Consider the following 15,282-nt stretch of genomic DNA (forward strand, 5'->3'; position numbering starts at 1 on the left):
TCTGGATTGTTTAAAGTGCTACTGCACATGTCAAGATCTTACGGAGGTGTCAGGGAATGAACTGTGCATGGCCATCATGCGTGCTAGAAACCAGAAACTCCTCTTGTGCCATATTGATTATGGGCTCTGTAATATACCACTCAACAGCAATGAGGGAAGTCCCACCCACAAACCCCAGCGTAACACTTAAAGGCAGTTGATACTGTTGGGAGGGCTGTCCCATATGGATAGCATCCTCTACAGTGTTGATATGCACAGTCATTGACAGTCATTCTTAGGTTACCGACTTACAGTCTAGACACTAATAGTTGATATTTTCTTAGGCATGCTTTGCCTTTATCTCTCTATACTCACCTTTTAGTGCACTGACTATATATTGTGCCAGTACTATATATTGTACTAATAACTTTGCTTCTTTTTAAGAGAGAGTTTTTCTTTCATAGATGCAGGAGTAATATATAACTGGTTTCCCATAAATAAATATGGCGGCATAGCATTCTCCAGCATGCATGACAATCATGCGCAGTACATACCCTGACACCTCCATAAGGGGCTGTCATGCACAGTAGCACTTTAAACAGTCCAGAGTTATGGCATTTTTAACCAGAAACAATATTTTCCTTTATGATGACCCAGAGATGGAGGAACCCCCACAGGTAAATTATAATAACTCTAATTTGGAGGGCCATATATGCTATGTTCTAATTTGAGGGGGCCTATAAGTATTGTAATGATTTGAGAGAGCCTATATGTAATATAATCTCCTAGTTATGCCCCTGGCTACAGATCATTAAAATGAGCTGTGATTGGTTGCAAAGGACAGTATTAGGTACATTGTTGTAGAGGCAATGCTTAGGCAGTGTTGTTGTAGAGTCTAAAGCACATGACCTTAAGTGTACACTAATTCTTCAGTAAGTGTTGCATATCAGTGGTATTGAATATAAGATTTGAAATGTTTCTATTCTTTTTTTTTTTATAATAAACAAAAGACTTTGATATGATGTTTATGTGCAAAATATTATTTGTTAACCCATTCTATTTTGTTATAGCTAGGAGCAGCTATTTACTATCCTGGGCAACGCTGGAGGTTACAGCTAGTATATTTTACTATACTTAGAAAACTTGAGAAAATTTGTAAAATTTCACTTTTTTTCATGTAATATACCTAAATGAATGAATTGATGATATCACTATGTACTTACTGTATATGTTTTGAACACAAACCATTGTATTTCTTGACAAAGGCTGGTAAACAGCTTGTGGAATAAAGGACCACATCACTTTTTTCATTACCTGATGCTGGAATCTATTTCTGGACTGTATTTTGGTGAGAGGATCAGGATAGCACCCTGACTGTTGTTTTTTTGGACTATGCCGCTGTCTTTTTTTTCTTATTTTTCTTTCTATCTATCTATCTATCTATCTATCTATCAACCCAATCAATCTGCAATGTAGAAGAGAAATATGGTTGAAACATACAAACTCCTTTCTTTACCATACCATCTATTTTCACAACTCAGTGAAAAAGTTTAGAAGGATATTATTTATAACTTATCTATTCACAGTATATCAACTATCTCATTGCTATACTGTTTATTAAGTAGAAAAGAAAACTGTTTAAGAGACAGTCCTATAAATACTGGAACAGGACAATAGTTTAGATACATAAACCTTTTTTTCATATTCAATTATCTGAAATCTAATCTATCTATCCTTCAAATTTAGCTCTATTTTATTCAGATTTATTTTTATATCTATATAAGAAAAATGGATGTGTCCATAAGCCTTGGAGCAGCACCAGTCTTGATGTCTGATTTCTCTGTCATATCTCTCTTCTGTCTCTCCCTAGAACCTGGTTGGAAACATTGTAATTCATATCTAGCTTCTGATTATCCATCTATGTGGAGGAGAAATATGTGAGAGAAAGTGCCAGAAGCCTTGGCAGCAGGTTTCCTGCACTGACATGAAGTACAGTGAGTAGATCTAGGGGCGATATAGTGTCAGGGGCCTGAGGCGTGAGAACTTTGCTGCCTGCATATTAACAATTAACTAAGGCTTAATAATAAAGCCTGGAATCCAGCTGTAGACGAGGCAGCGGCGGAGGGCGGGACATCCATCCTGCTCCTTCTCACATAACTGCAGTCCTGGTGGCTGTGCCCAGAGCTGCGGCTGCACTGCACAGGGAGCCCTCCACCTCAGGTATCAGCAGCTCTCCCGCCTCCAGCCCAGCAGGCAGCAGCCATGGTTGGGAGGCTCAACCTGCAGGATGTCCCCGACCTGCTGGACATGAAGAAGAAGAGTGACAGGGTCCTGGACAGTCCGGACTCAGGGCTCCCTCCAAGTCCCTGCCCCAGCAACTGGCTCCTGAGCTCAGTGTCCACTGAGAAGTCACCCTCTGACCAGGACATCTCCGGCCATACATCGCAGGTGGTGAGTCAGAACTTTACACCAGTTAATACATACCTGCTGCTTGTCCCTTGTAGACATAACTAAGTCACATCACTTACACATCCAGGGGCTTGTAAATAGGAATCTGCTCTACATAATACCAGGTGTATATGTTACATTATATACAATGTGTATTATACAGTATAAATACAGTGACAAAACATTCTCATTCAGCTTGTGTACAGTCTATAGTGGATTATATATTATGAAGTGTGCACTTATATGGGAATACTGTATAGCATATACTGTCTGTACTACAGAAAATACATCATAATGGCTTATAAAGTCATATATAATAGTCTTATACCACAGGCAATGGTTTTTGTCAGCTGACCCGAAATGTCCTTACCCCCTGGAAGGAGCAAGCACCCAGTTATGCTCCACATACTGTATAGTAGGCTGAGCTCTGCAGCTGCAGGTCTATAATGGTCCCCAGTGTGATCCATCTGTCTCATCTGGTGAAGTTTAACAATGTAATAATTTGTTAGGGTGTTACATACACATCACATCTGTCTCTCCTTGTTTGCGTTTGCTTTCTCATGGAAATCTATGTTGTTCTCAGTATTCACATTTCACAGTCTTGTATATTGGCAGACAAGATGGGACATGTAAAGCCAGAGGTAGACTGTATTTATAGTTATATCTTCATAAATGCTTTTTATACTTAGTTGTTGAATTATGGTAGAAAAATAATAATTTACTTGTCAGTTTTTGTGGTTATAAGTCAATCCAAGCAATTAACTTAAGTTCAGGATTTATCCTTTATATACTCTTCTTTCTTAAGAAGTCCTGTAAAACTGTTATGAAGCAGATCCTCCCAGTGCAAATAGCTTGTACTCTCCTGCAGCTGGAACAACATGACTAGTAAATGACAGTACAGTCATGTTTATGAATGGATGTGTCTGTGGAGGGTGCACTATATTGTGCAATCTCTAATGTGCCGTGTCTTGTGATCATAAAGGCTTTTACTACATGAATACTTGCTGGGTACTGACCATGTTAGTTATTGTAATAAAACAGCCTTAGTTCACAACGTGACCTAGTTGACCTTGATTAAAGGCATCATACTATTATAATAATAATTCCTTTATTTATATAGCGCACACAGATTATGCAGTGCTGCACAGAGCTTTCCAAATCAGTAGCTGTCCCCAATGGGGCTCACAATCTAATCAACCTACCAGTATGTTTTGGAATGTGGGAGGAAACTGGAGGACCCGGAGGAAACCCACGTAAACATGGAGAGAACAATTATGGGATATATGTCCTTAAATAGTATAGTTTTGCTTTTGCTGAGACCTAACAAGTATGCTAACCTTTTTATTGACACTTGAATGTATATGCATTTGATATATGTGAAATTTTAATGCACTAATAAACATTCATTATTAAAAAAAAAAAAAAGTAAATAAATAATTTTCCGAGACTGAGGGTATTTTGGTCCACCAGTAAGACCTCCCGGGATGTCTACATTATGATATGTAACTGATATGTCAGAGAGTATGCTGATGTCCAGGAGGTATGCACGAGGATAGACAGGGCTTAGTCAGTATATTACCTGCACACTGTACTGCAGAGTAACAACCACTGGGGATAGGTAGAATGCATGATCGATGAAAGTAAGGAAAAAAGGTTGAAACTGAACCGGCATGCACTGTACTTGAATGGAATGGACATGTCAGACCAAACCATGGTTGTACAGTGAAGAGGAATGACAGGTTTAGTAAAATTCTGGTGATCAGTGGATGTCCTATCGGTCAAGACTGTGGAATCATCACCTAGTTTTGGTTAGGTGATAAATGTCCTTCAGGGTATACTTCCTCTAATAATCCAACATAAGTTATTGGCTCTCCGTACTGACATTGAGAGTATGGGGGAGATTTATGGGGGAGTGTCTAAGAGCAGAATTGTTGTAGTTGCTCATGGCAACCCATCAGAGCTCAGCTTTCTTTTTACAGCAGCTGTTTGAAAATTAAGATCAGAACTCTGATTGGTTGCCATGAGCAACTAGAACAGTTTTACCTCAAACACTTCTCATAAATCTACTCTATGGGTCTGTGGCATTAGTGCACCTTAAGGTGATCTAGTTTGGACTTAAGATGATCACTGCTCAATATTGTTGAGAAGTCAACATCAGTTTCTACAATTACATGGAACCAGCTCAGAGTAGTGAGGTGGAGCAATTATAGAACATATTTGGGGAAGATGTATTAAATGTGGTGCTCTCCCCGTCAGTCCTTTTGCTGACTAGCTGTCGGCAGAAACAAGATTGTGGCGTTCTGCTTATAATATTTCTGGCGCTCATGCCATTTTCCTGTAGCGCCAGATTTTCTGCGTAGCAGGTGGTTAGCAAGTAGTTTACCTAGACCATTTTTCTTTTGGTGTAGTTACCGCCGCTTGAAAAATGGCGGATTACTTTAGTTTTTGTGCCACTGTTTCTGATATTGGCAAACCACTCCACATTTTGGAGTGGAGTTGGAGGAGGCGGAACATCAAAGGTTTCCAGGCGCTTACGACAAAAAATAGGATGGACAGAGGAACAGGCATAGGGAGCACCACAAAAATGGTGAAAAACCCTGGCTTGCCTGTGGGTGGGTGTTATGAACTGGGGGTGTGTTCTTATATAGTATGATACTATCAGCTCTGATCAGTATAAGGCTGTCCAGGAACACTGCACAACTGGAAACACCACAGGCTACCTTTTCACAAATGACCACTTTGATGCAAAAATATCAACTCAGGTAAAAAAAAGTCTCAAAAAGTATAGAGACAACAGATTAATTACCCCCCCCCCAATTTGGGTTATAAAACAACCTTGTCAGTATTGGTGACAGGTCTTCTTGAAGAATAGGTGTAATGTTTTGTTTGTTTGAAATAAACTTTATTACAATTATTTTTTTGGACACAAACATATCTATACTGCAGTGCAGCTCAGGCTGAAACACGGTTCAAAATAAATTTTCAACATACAGTACAATATACTGCACAGGTAAATGTTTCATTATGACGACATCACCACACCACACATCAGGTATTCTCTACAATGTGGTAATGAATCCATGGAAATAGTTCTTTATATTTCATAGATGATTATTTAAATTTACATGCCATCATTATTACATGATGTTCATTCTGGTTTTAGGCTTGTGTGAACACTCGTGTATTGCTTTCACTGATAGCCCTGATTGATTAGCACCACACTCATCAGTCTCCTGCAGCTCTGCTCTAGTCAATCAATAGTTCACCTTTAATATTAATAGTTAATTCTTATGAGTTGGACTTGATGAACCTGAATTTTTTCCAACCTTATATATTATGATACTAAGAACCCACAGTTATTCACATAATCTCCATCCACTCTCAATGCTCCCTTGATATTCTGTCTTGTCTGGATTTCCGAGTACTGGTCCAATCACTTCTTGGGCTGGGACTCTGACATCACATAAGATGTCTGTCGGCATTAGGTTTTATGTCTGCTATAGACTACTATAAGCTTCTGGTATCCTGTTATTCTGCACTCTGTATCCTTTTATATAAACCATTTGCTTTTATTCAAACTTTGCTTTTGCCTTGTGATTTTGTACTGCATTTGTCCTCTTGGTTATAACCCAGGTCCATGGACTATTCTTCTCTGTTTGCATTTTTTTATCTCTGTGTTTTGAACATCGGTGCAGGAAAGGAAGGTCAAGTAGTCCCCTACTGCCTAGGCAGTAGGGGCAGCAAAGCAATCAGGTAGCTAGGAAGGGGGTTTAATCTTAGGACCCACTGTCTCTGTCCATTCCCAGATCCTGCATTACAATTATGTGGCATTTGGTCTTTTGGACATTTTGTCATCATTTGTTTATGGAGCTATAACTGGTATGAAGTGTATATTGTACATAGGAGAGCATATGTCTGTACATGGAGGTTTTATGGCACCATGTATTACTGTACAAGTATAGGGGCAGCTTTCCTATGAGTCACTAACCACAATTATGACAATTATGTCACAATATTAGATCTCCTGAACACCAGTTTTCTGTGAAATGACAACAAAGGTAAATACAACTGACGTAAGAAAACAAAAGAGTAATGGTGTATTTTGGGTGGAGTAACTTATTTTTTTTTTAGCAAACCTATACTATTATTGTATGACCAGCAAGGTGTAGTCGCTATTTATAGATTGTTAGTACATTGTGTGTTAAAAGTTATATGTTTTGTGTGGGTATTCTACCTTATCTAAGGTGTAGCAAACCTTCCCTTTACACAGCTTGCAGGTGTGGGCCTAACTTCCTGGCGTACTGTAGCGCCTTATCTAATCTTCATTCACTTCAGAGGTATAAAACGCAAGCTTGTTCCTGGTGTAGAAGGGAGTGTACTGCACAGAGTCTCAGGAGCTGTCAGGGTTCTGCCTGAATTTAGGGGATGATGTTGTCGATTCATGATGAATCCGAAGTTCCCAGCTGTTTCTCTGAAAGCGGGGTAGGTTGTAATAGGCATATTTTAGACCCAGGTTTACTTTATAATGTTGTTGCAGACTCAACGTGTTCCCTATTGGTTTACATCTGAGTACTTGTTAATCATTATTCCATAATTCTTAATTATATAGCGCCATCATATTCCAGAGCACATTACAGATCATTGGGTACATATACAAACAAAATAAGACATAACAGTGTAATAACATAGTCAGATAATACAATGGGAATGAGTGCCCTCAAAAGAGCTTACAATCTATGAGGAAGTGGGGGTGACAGGATAACATTATAGTAATAATCATGATGATATATAAATTTTGAGCTTTATCTCTTGTAGTGACTTTAGCGTGTCCTCCTTTGTGCTCCTACTACCTCCAACCATTTTCAAAATCTCAGACTGTTGTCATGAGAGAGAAATTGGTTTTTCCTAAAGGCCCCTTAGTGCTAATTCAGAGTGTTGTCCGATAACCTGTAGTCTGCAGTGTATTATTCAGGGAACGGCACATATCTAAAGAGGATCTTTCCAGGAATAAATTTTACAATTGAAAAGTTTCAAAGGGATGGCTCCACCATCCAAACTTTACCCCCATGAGCAAGGGAAATATGAATAAGAAATGCTGTAAACACCTATAAAGTTTCATATTTTATTACCAAGGTGTGGAGGGCAAACATGTATTAACTTTAGCAAATATAATTTGAACAGATAACATTGTAAGCCTGCCCCAACCCTGTATGCTGTTCCTAATACCTGCAGTGCATTTTGCAGTTGTGCTGTATGTAATATACAGGCGGTCCCCTACTTAAGGACACCCGACTTACAGACAACCCATAGTTACAGACGGACCCCTCTGCCCACTGAGACCTCTGGTGAAGCTCTCTGGATGCTTTAAAATAGTCCCAGATTGCAATAATCAGCTTAAAATTGTCTGCAATGAAGCTTTATTGATAATTCTTGGTCCTATTACAGCAAAAAAATGTGAAACTCCAATTGTCACTGGGGCAAAAAAAAAAAATTGTCGGGAACTACAATGATAAAATATACAGTTTCGACTTACATACAAATTCAACTTAAGAACAAACCTACAGTCCCTATCTTGTATGTAACCCGGGGACCGCCTGTATACACTTTCCAGAACCTACTGTGTTTTTACATTGCTACATTCTAGTTTATTCCATAAAAATAACGGAGTGTGTTATTTTCTAGGAAACATGTAAATATTAAGGATAGCTCCACCTGATCCTAGCCTAGTTATTTCTCATTAGAGAACTTGAAAGGGATATCCTTCAATTGTGTCCATTATGAATTGCTTATGCTACTGCCAATACTTGCTCCTTTGTACAGTCCATACAGAGAAATGTTTAATGTTGGTCTTGTTTACAGTAAAAGTATTTGGTTTCAGAGCTCTTTTGGTGTATTATGCACATCAGAGTTATTATAGTGGCATAGACAGCTGGATAATTGTGAATTAATTTTGGTACATGAAGCGTCTGCAGTGACAACTAATTCTAAAGTTTTCCCTGCACCACCAGGGAACGGAGTGGATTTACACCTACATTTGAAACTTTTTGAGTCTGTTCACCTCTTTATCACATCTGGATTTACAATATATATGTGGAGTAAGTTAGGAGAAGTGAAAATCACAGTGGGTTACCAAAAAGTAGCAAATTTGGCACAAATCAGCAATTTGTAAATTTGAGTTATTATTAAAAAAGAAAACATAACTGCAAAGATCCATCCACTATTATACCTTTATACGACCATTTTAACATACAGAACATTTTGTGCAATATAGAATTCTTAAACATTGACACTGACACCACAATTCTGGTTTCCAATGATTTGGCAGTACTATACGATTTTGTGGTAGGAAGGAGATGTCATTCAGCACTGATCTTTTCTTTAAATTGATGCACAGCAAGGAGGAATTACCCAAGTATAAGTAATTGGTTTCCATGGGTGCCTATTCAGTGCCACAGGAGATATAGCACTGCGTCTCGATTTCCGTATACGAGGGAAACCATTAAATCAATGTGAATATAGTCTGTGGAAAACACAGTTGCTTTCTTCTAAGCAGAGGCAGGCAGGAGGAATCTACAATCAGATCTACTTGTGATGATAGATTACTCGTGGTAGGTTTCCTTTAATGTATTGTACATAATAAAATTCATAATTAGATATAAGATAAATCAATCTGGTTATATCTGTGACATTTCTTTTATGCTAAAATGCATTAAGACATATTCATTATTATTATATTATTACCATTACATTTTATTTGATATTTGTTTTAAAATCGTATTACATTTATGATTTTTTTTCAGAGTATATCACCATCACTAAGCCTGTCAAGCAGCTACACCCCACGACTGTGTCCTCTGTCATTTGGAGAAGGAGTGGAGCTGGATCCGTTGCCACCCAAGGAGATAAGGTAATGCTGTAAACTAAGATAACCTTCATTGCCCTTTTTTAATAATTAAGTAAATAAATAAATATAAATATTACCATAACATTTAAAACACAAGTAAACATTTCTGGGCCAACATCTATAAAATATTTAAAAATTTCAGACTACAATGTCTCCACTGTAGTCAGGTTCAACTAGTATAGTAGCTCAAGCTCTACTGCACACTGATTGTTCATCCTTAACACATTAACTTGTAGCTGCATTCCATCAAGTTAATAGATTAAAGAGAAAATTGAGATGCAAATGTTTATGTTCTTTACTGAATTAATAAATCTGTCTGTATGTAAGAACATTAAAATCCAACACAGTATTAGTTAAAGAATCTAGATTAGATAAAAACAAAAATAACACCTCAAACTGTGTGAATACAGTGGATATGTTCCCACTAGTATAAATGAAGATTATAATATTATGTATAGGGTTATAGGTATGAGACCACCCCAACCTCTCTCATTTATACACCAGATTGTATCGTGGAGAACAAACCACTACAAAGTTACAGTCACATATCTCCCATTAATTGGTGTGTTAACACATTATATGGAGGTTGTGCTTGGTGTGCAATCAACACTTGATACATTGTTGATCATAGAGCTATATACACACTCAATTGTATTGTATGATAATCTAAGATGCAGGCCTGGTACCTCATTTTGATTTTTCACTTGCATGCACTAAACAGCTGCATGTCAACAAAATTTGCGTCTGCATCTTTATCCTAATAAGTAGACATACAACAACTAAAATACACCTAAAACACTCACTACTGGTTTGCATAGTGGTTCATCAGAGGTGTGTAAGGTTGCATCAAAAACTCAACACTCGACTAGACTTAGTTCTTCAGCATATTGTACAGCTAACTGACTAGACTTACTACATTTCATGAGGCGAGACTCACAGACAACGCCAACACTGTTATGGCCTCACGTTGTGTTATGATTGTGGGCTATTTAAATGTTAAGCTCCACCCAGGGGCAGATCACCGGGAACCCTTACGTCACTTTGAAACTCCCCCAAAACGGGGAGTGGCATATGGTATCACAGTGACACATCGCCATATCTACAAGAGGGAACATATTCACTAAGCCTGTATTCACACAGTTGAGGCATTATTTTTGCTCACTTTTTTAACAGATCAAACAAAGAATTAGATTTTAATGTTCTTTCATACAGGCAGATTTATGCATTCCAACAAGTTGCCCTATAGCCAGCTGTTAACCTCTTTGCGATGCAGCATTCATTTTTTGTTTCAAAATCGTATTTTCTGCATAACAAATTTTACTTTGCGTCACATTCTTGTGGGTTGAGCTTTTAAGACTTTCACTTTGCGCTCCAAATGATGTCTCTACTTTATTCAAAAAGAAAACAATGTGCATGAAAAAAAATGTCACTTTGCCATCTTCTGATGCTAATAACTTTTTGTACTTTAGTGTACAGAGAGCTGTGTTAGGTGTAATTTTTTGTGAAATGAGTTGACGTTTTAATTGCTACTATTGTACAATCTTTTGATCACTTTTTTTTCTTTTTTTATGTAAAATTCTAAATTTGTTGTGATATAAAATGGTGTAAAAGTGGCATTATTTTTCATTATGGCCGTTATTTTCCGGTATGGGGTTCACCGTCGTGAATAACTGTTTTCATATTTTGATAGATCGGGCATTTTGGGACGCTGCAATATACCTAACATGTTTGTGAATTTTACTGTTTATTTAGTTTAAGATCAGTTCTAGTTTAGTAATTTTTAGTTTTTAAAAAAAATTTTATTATATGTTTAACTTTTTTTTAGACCCTGTAGGGTACTTTAAGACTAGATGGTCTGATCGTTCCTATCATATACTGCAATACTAATGTATTGCAGTATATGGCGTCTTTACACAGCATTCATTATTATGTGCCACTGAAACATTGTAATGAATCTGCAGATGGCATACAGCCTTGGGTATTACAAAGACCCAAGGCTGTCATGGCAACCAATCGCTGCTCCCCCATAATGGACAGGGAATGGCGTTCACTAATGACCCACGTACCGACGGTGGGTATAAGCAGTGGGTGTTTGCTGCAATATGTAGCAAACCCCCACCTCTGTATGACGAGGGCTTACTCTGTGAGCCCTTTTCATATAGTACTAGCAGCTCCGCGCCTTAAGGAGTTCAACATTTATGAGCTGCTCAAATGAACATTTTGAGCTGTAAAACCTCTAGAGTTTAGTGATTCACTGAATCACTATATTGTAGGTCCGATTGTTCATACTTAAATGTCAGTTTAACACAGTGGGGGTATCACCACTTTATCTGGACAAATATGTCTCAACTGAGACAAAAAAAAGTCTCAGTTAAAGACTGAGTCTTTAACTGAGTAATAGATTTAAAGTAGTAGATGAAACCAGACAAAGTGGATCATTTTCATTCATTGGCTGCAACTAGCTCTGTTCTTTGCAATAATATGCATGCATGAACATCGAAAATTACATCTAGACTGTCTAGCCCCTTACATAATATTTTTTGTTATCCCCAGAAGCTGGGCCTACTAAACAATATCTCATATTAGTTTCATGGTTGTAGTGGCTGCTACAGACATTCTTCCTAGGCTGGGACATAGACATTGGGCTCTCACAGTTGACTCATATTTCGCGATGGGAGAGTGGCCGTCACTTTCAGAACTTAGAAAGTCAGACCCAGTTCTGGATTGTAAATGAAATCCATTACATAGGATTACCTTTTTTATTCCTTTCACACAAGTTGCCTGTAATGTAATACTCCAGGTACATAAATCTGCCCCTTTAAATAAAATCTAATTCATCCTACATTTTCTATACTTTTATATCAAGAAGTGCAGTGGAGAAGAAGTTGGGAACACTGTTTTCAAAATCACATAAATAAGAATATGTAAACAGCAAGATTTTCTTCCATTAATCCAAATATGTTCTGATTAAATATATTATGGTGCTGGTTTTATGGTATTATGGTGCTGTGCAACAAATAAGAGCCCCTTTACAGAACAGACCTAATGGGGCACATAAATATGCCCCAGTGTCTCTGTTCTCAATGTTGGCATGGAGGCAGGGTTAAGTATTGTACTGTGGTATTTGCAGTGAACAAATATTTTAGATGCACATGTATGTAGAGTTAGACAAACAGGTAATGTAGTTAATATTTAGCTATGAAGTTCACTTCCTCATATAACATGGCATTTTTCTTAGTGTGCATTACATTTGTTTGCTTCACTGCTGTGACATTTTCTGACATTTGCATATGACATATTTTATGCAGGCTGCCCTTACACAAGAAAGTGGTCAATAACTTAATACATCTGAGGTCAGATAAATCACAAAAGGACACACTTTAGGTATACATCTGCTTTAATTTACATCTAGGTTTGGGTCCATCGGGCTTCCATTTTTTTGCTGTGTCAAATAGCAAGAAACCAATATACCGTAGATCCAAACACTAGTATTTTGGTGGTCAATATGTTATACAGTATATTGCTATGTTATGAGCAGGAGGAAGAATTTAATTCTGGATGAGGAATAAGTACACATAAGGGATAACAAATCACATCATCAAAATCCGTACACGTGTTGTATAGATTTAAGGCATTCCTGTTAAATAACTAAAACAGTGGCCGCACTCTGATGTTAACCAAGGCTTTACTGATATCCTGTTTCTAATAAACCTTTCTCCTTTTGCTATAAGCAGTTACAATAGTCTTTTGCCGATCCTCAGAATGTATGGAAATAATTCTCCAACTCTTCCTCTTGGATTGATTATAGCCTTTTTTATAGCCCACTCGGACCTGTGCTGTCTCCTCCTATAAACCATCTGTGTTTTTTTTGCCCATGATGAAGTGTTAAATGAAAATAAAAAGATTATTTTCAGTCTTGTCCCAGGTCACTTCTCAATCCAATCATTTTATTGCAAAAGTTTTCTTTAAATAGATAAAAACAAAGCAAAAAGACGGGAACATATAAAGTCTCAGTGCTAAAATAATAGTTTCTTTTCCACCCAAGAAAAGCTGTCAGCAAATGGCTACGGGACGTTTAACACAGGGGACATTAACTACCTTCCTCATGATTATAAAACCAAATGGTAAAAGAAGCACTGAATGTTCAGAGCACATTTATGGCACTTCTGATCCTCCTGAATATCAAAAGGATTATGTTCATGAAATGGGAATTGCATGTACTCTCACATGTACCTTACTCTGTACTTTCACACAGCCAATGAATGTAGCTTCTCATTACTGTTTAGAGAAGGGTTCCTCAAACTTTTTTTTACTGGGTCCTTACCAAACAAAACATGGTGATACTACAGTTACACCAGTGATCAGACTATTTCTAAAAATACTAGTTCATTTATATTCAATTTTTTTTCTACTCAACTAAACCTGAAATTGGTGCTTAAAAATAGTTAACGTGTAATTATCTAAGATTAACAAGCCCCTATAAAGCAAATATATATAGAGAAAATTTGAGCTCACCTATGTTTTGTTTGCAAACAGCAGAAAAGCCAAGTATTTCATACTTTAAACATCAACCCATTTAATATAATCTATTAAATATGGTATAATATGGTTGGAACTTCATTACTTACATCCCAATGATCTGTAATAATAATCTGGAAAAACCTAGTAGAAATCCTAGGTACCTCAATTGGTTGAAAATTACTTTTGATTAATCAGAATATTAAAAAAGTAGAGATGGCATGGAAATGTTGATGTTGAATTACCTACAACCCATGTATATTTTTCTGGTTATACTAATAATGAGCTTTCTCTCTTTTTTCAGGTATACATCCTCAGTCAAATATGACTCTGATAGACATTTCATTGACAATATATACATGCCAGTAGGACTGGGAGTCTCTTCATGTAGTCAGACTGTGATCTGTATCCCTAACTGTACATGGCGCAACTACAGAGCCGAAGTTCACTTTCAACCAAAGAACAAGCCTCAGAGATTCATGAGCACCACAATTGTCTATCCAAAGCACACAAAAACGGTGTACACTACTACTTTGGATTACAACTGCAAAAAATGTATGAGGCGCTTTCTCTCCAGCGTAGAGCTCGAAGCAGCTGAACATGTGGGCAACGATTGCTTTGTGGATGAATACTGATGGCTTTTATGTTCACCTCCTCCACTGCCTTACAGAACTAAAAAGAGCATGGGGTCTTTGAACAACTTCCAACTAACAGAAGCTCCGTCAAAGGCTCTAAGATAGTAAAATTGTATATGAAATTACTTCTTCTAGAAAATATGTACATATTATGAACCCTGATTCACTAATTCTGAAACCTACGTTTGGAAATTTGTAGAGTATATTCTGCAGAGTGACTGCTGATATTTCTTTTACCGATAACACTGTGTAAATGCTTGGGACATTCATATGACTGTGAATGTAGAAATGATACTCTTATTTCTCAAGACTTTTGGGTACTGAGTAAAGCACAAGCTGTGTATTTCACATGTCATCTAAATTTGGACACTTCAATAAAAGGAAATATTGTGAACTAATTTGGTCTGCCCAACACAATATCTAACAGGAACAAGGAGAATCTTGCCCTTGTCCTAGTAATAACATATTGCTTCCTAAGAATATATACCATGTTTGGGAATCTGTCTTTCTCATACATACACATGGTATATCCAATACCCTTGCATTGACATTCATGTTTGTGAGCACTTCTACTTGGTTATTGGGTATTATGTTATTTTTATCTATTGCCTTTGCATAAATATTAAAGCACTTAAATAGGTAAACATGATTAGATGTATTATTCATTATAGCAATAAGCGTACAAGGACAGGGGGTAGAACTTTTGGGTGGCTATTTTGTGGTTATTTTAATGCCAGTAATTCCTTAAACTCTCAAAAGGGCAAATTTACTGGATTAAAACATGTTTTTGAGAAACAT

The 15,282-nt window shown here is 37.2% G+C and overlaps 1 protein-coding gene across 1 annotated transcript; it reads left to right on the forward strand.

Annotated features, from left to right (window-relative positions):
• Window positions 1-2,098: 2,098 nt before the first annotated feature.
• On the forward strand, window positions 2,099-14,882 carry RFLNB (refilin B). Its single transcript, XM_072136261.1, has 3 exons — window positions 2,099-2,430; window positions 9,228-9,334; window positions 14,154-14,882. The coding sequence occupies exons 1-3, from the start codon at window positions 2,242-2,244 to the stop codon at window positions 14,482-14,484; spliced, it is 627 nt and encodes a 208-aa protein (XP_071992362.1). The 5' UTR covers window positions 2,099-2,241; the 3' UTR covers window positions 14,485-14,882.
• Window positions 14,883-15,282: the final 400 nt, after the last annotated feature.

Source organism: Engystomops pustulosus, chromosome 2 (genome assembly GCF_040894005.1).
Source record: "Engystomops pustulosus chromosome 2, aEngPut4.maternal, whole genome shotgun sequence".
Classification (NCBI taxonomy): domain Eukaryota; kingdom Metazoa; phylum Chordata; class Amphibia; order Anura; family Leptodactylidae; genus Engystomops; species Engystomops pustulosus.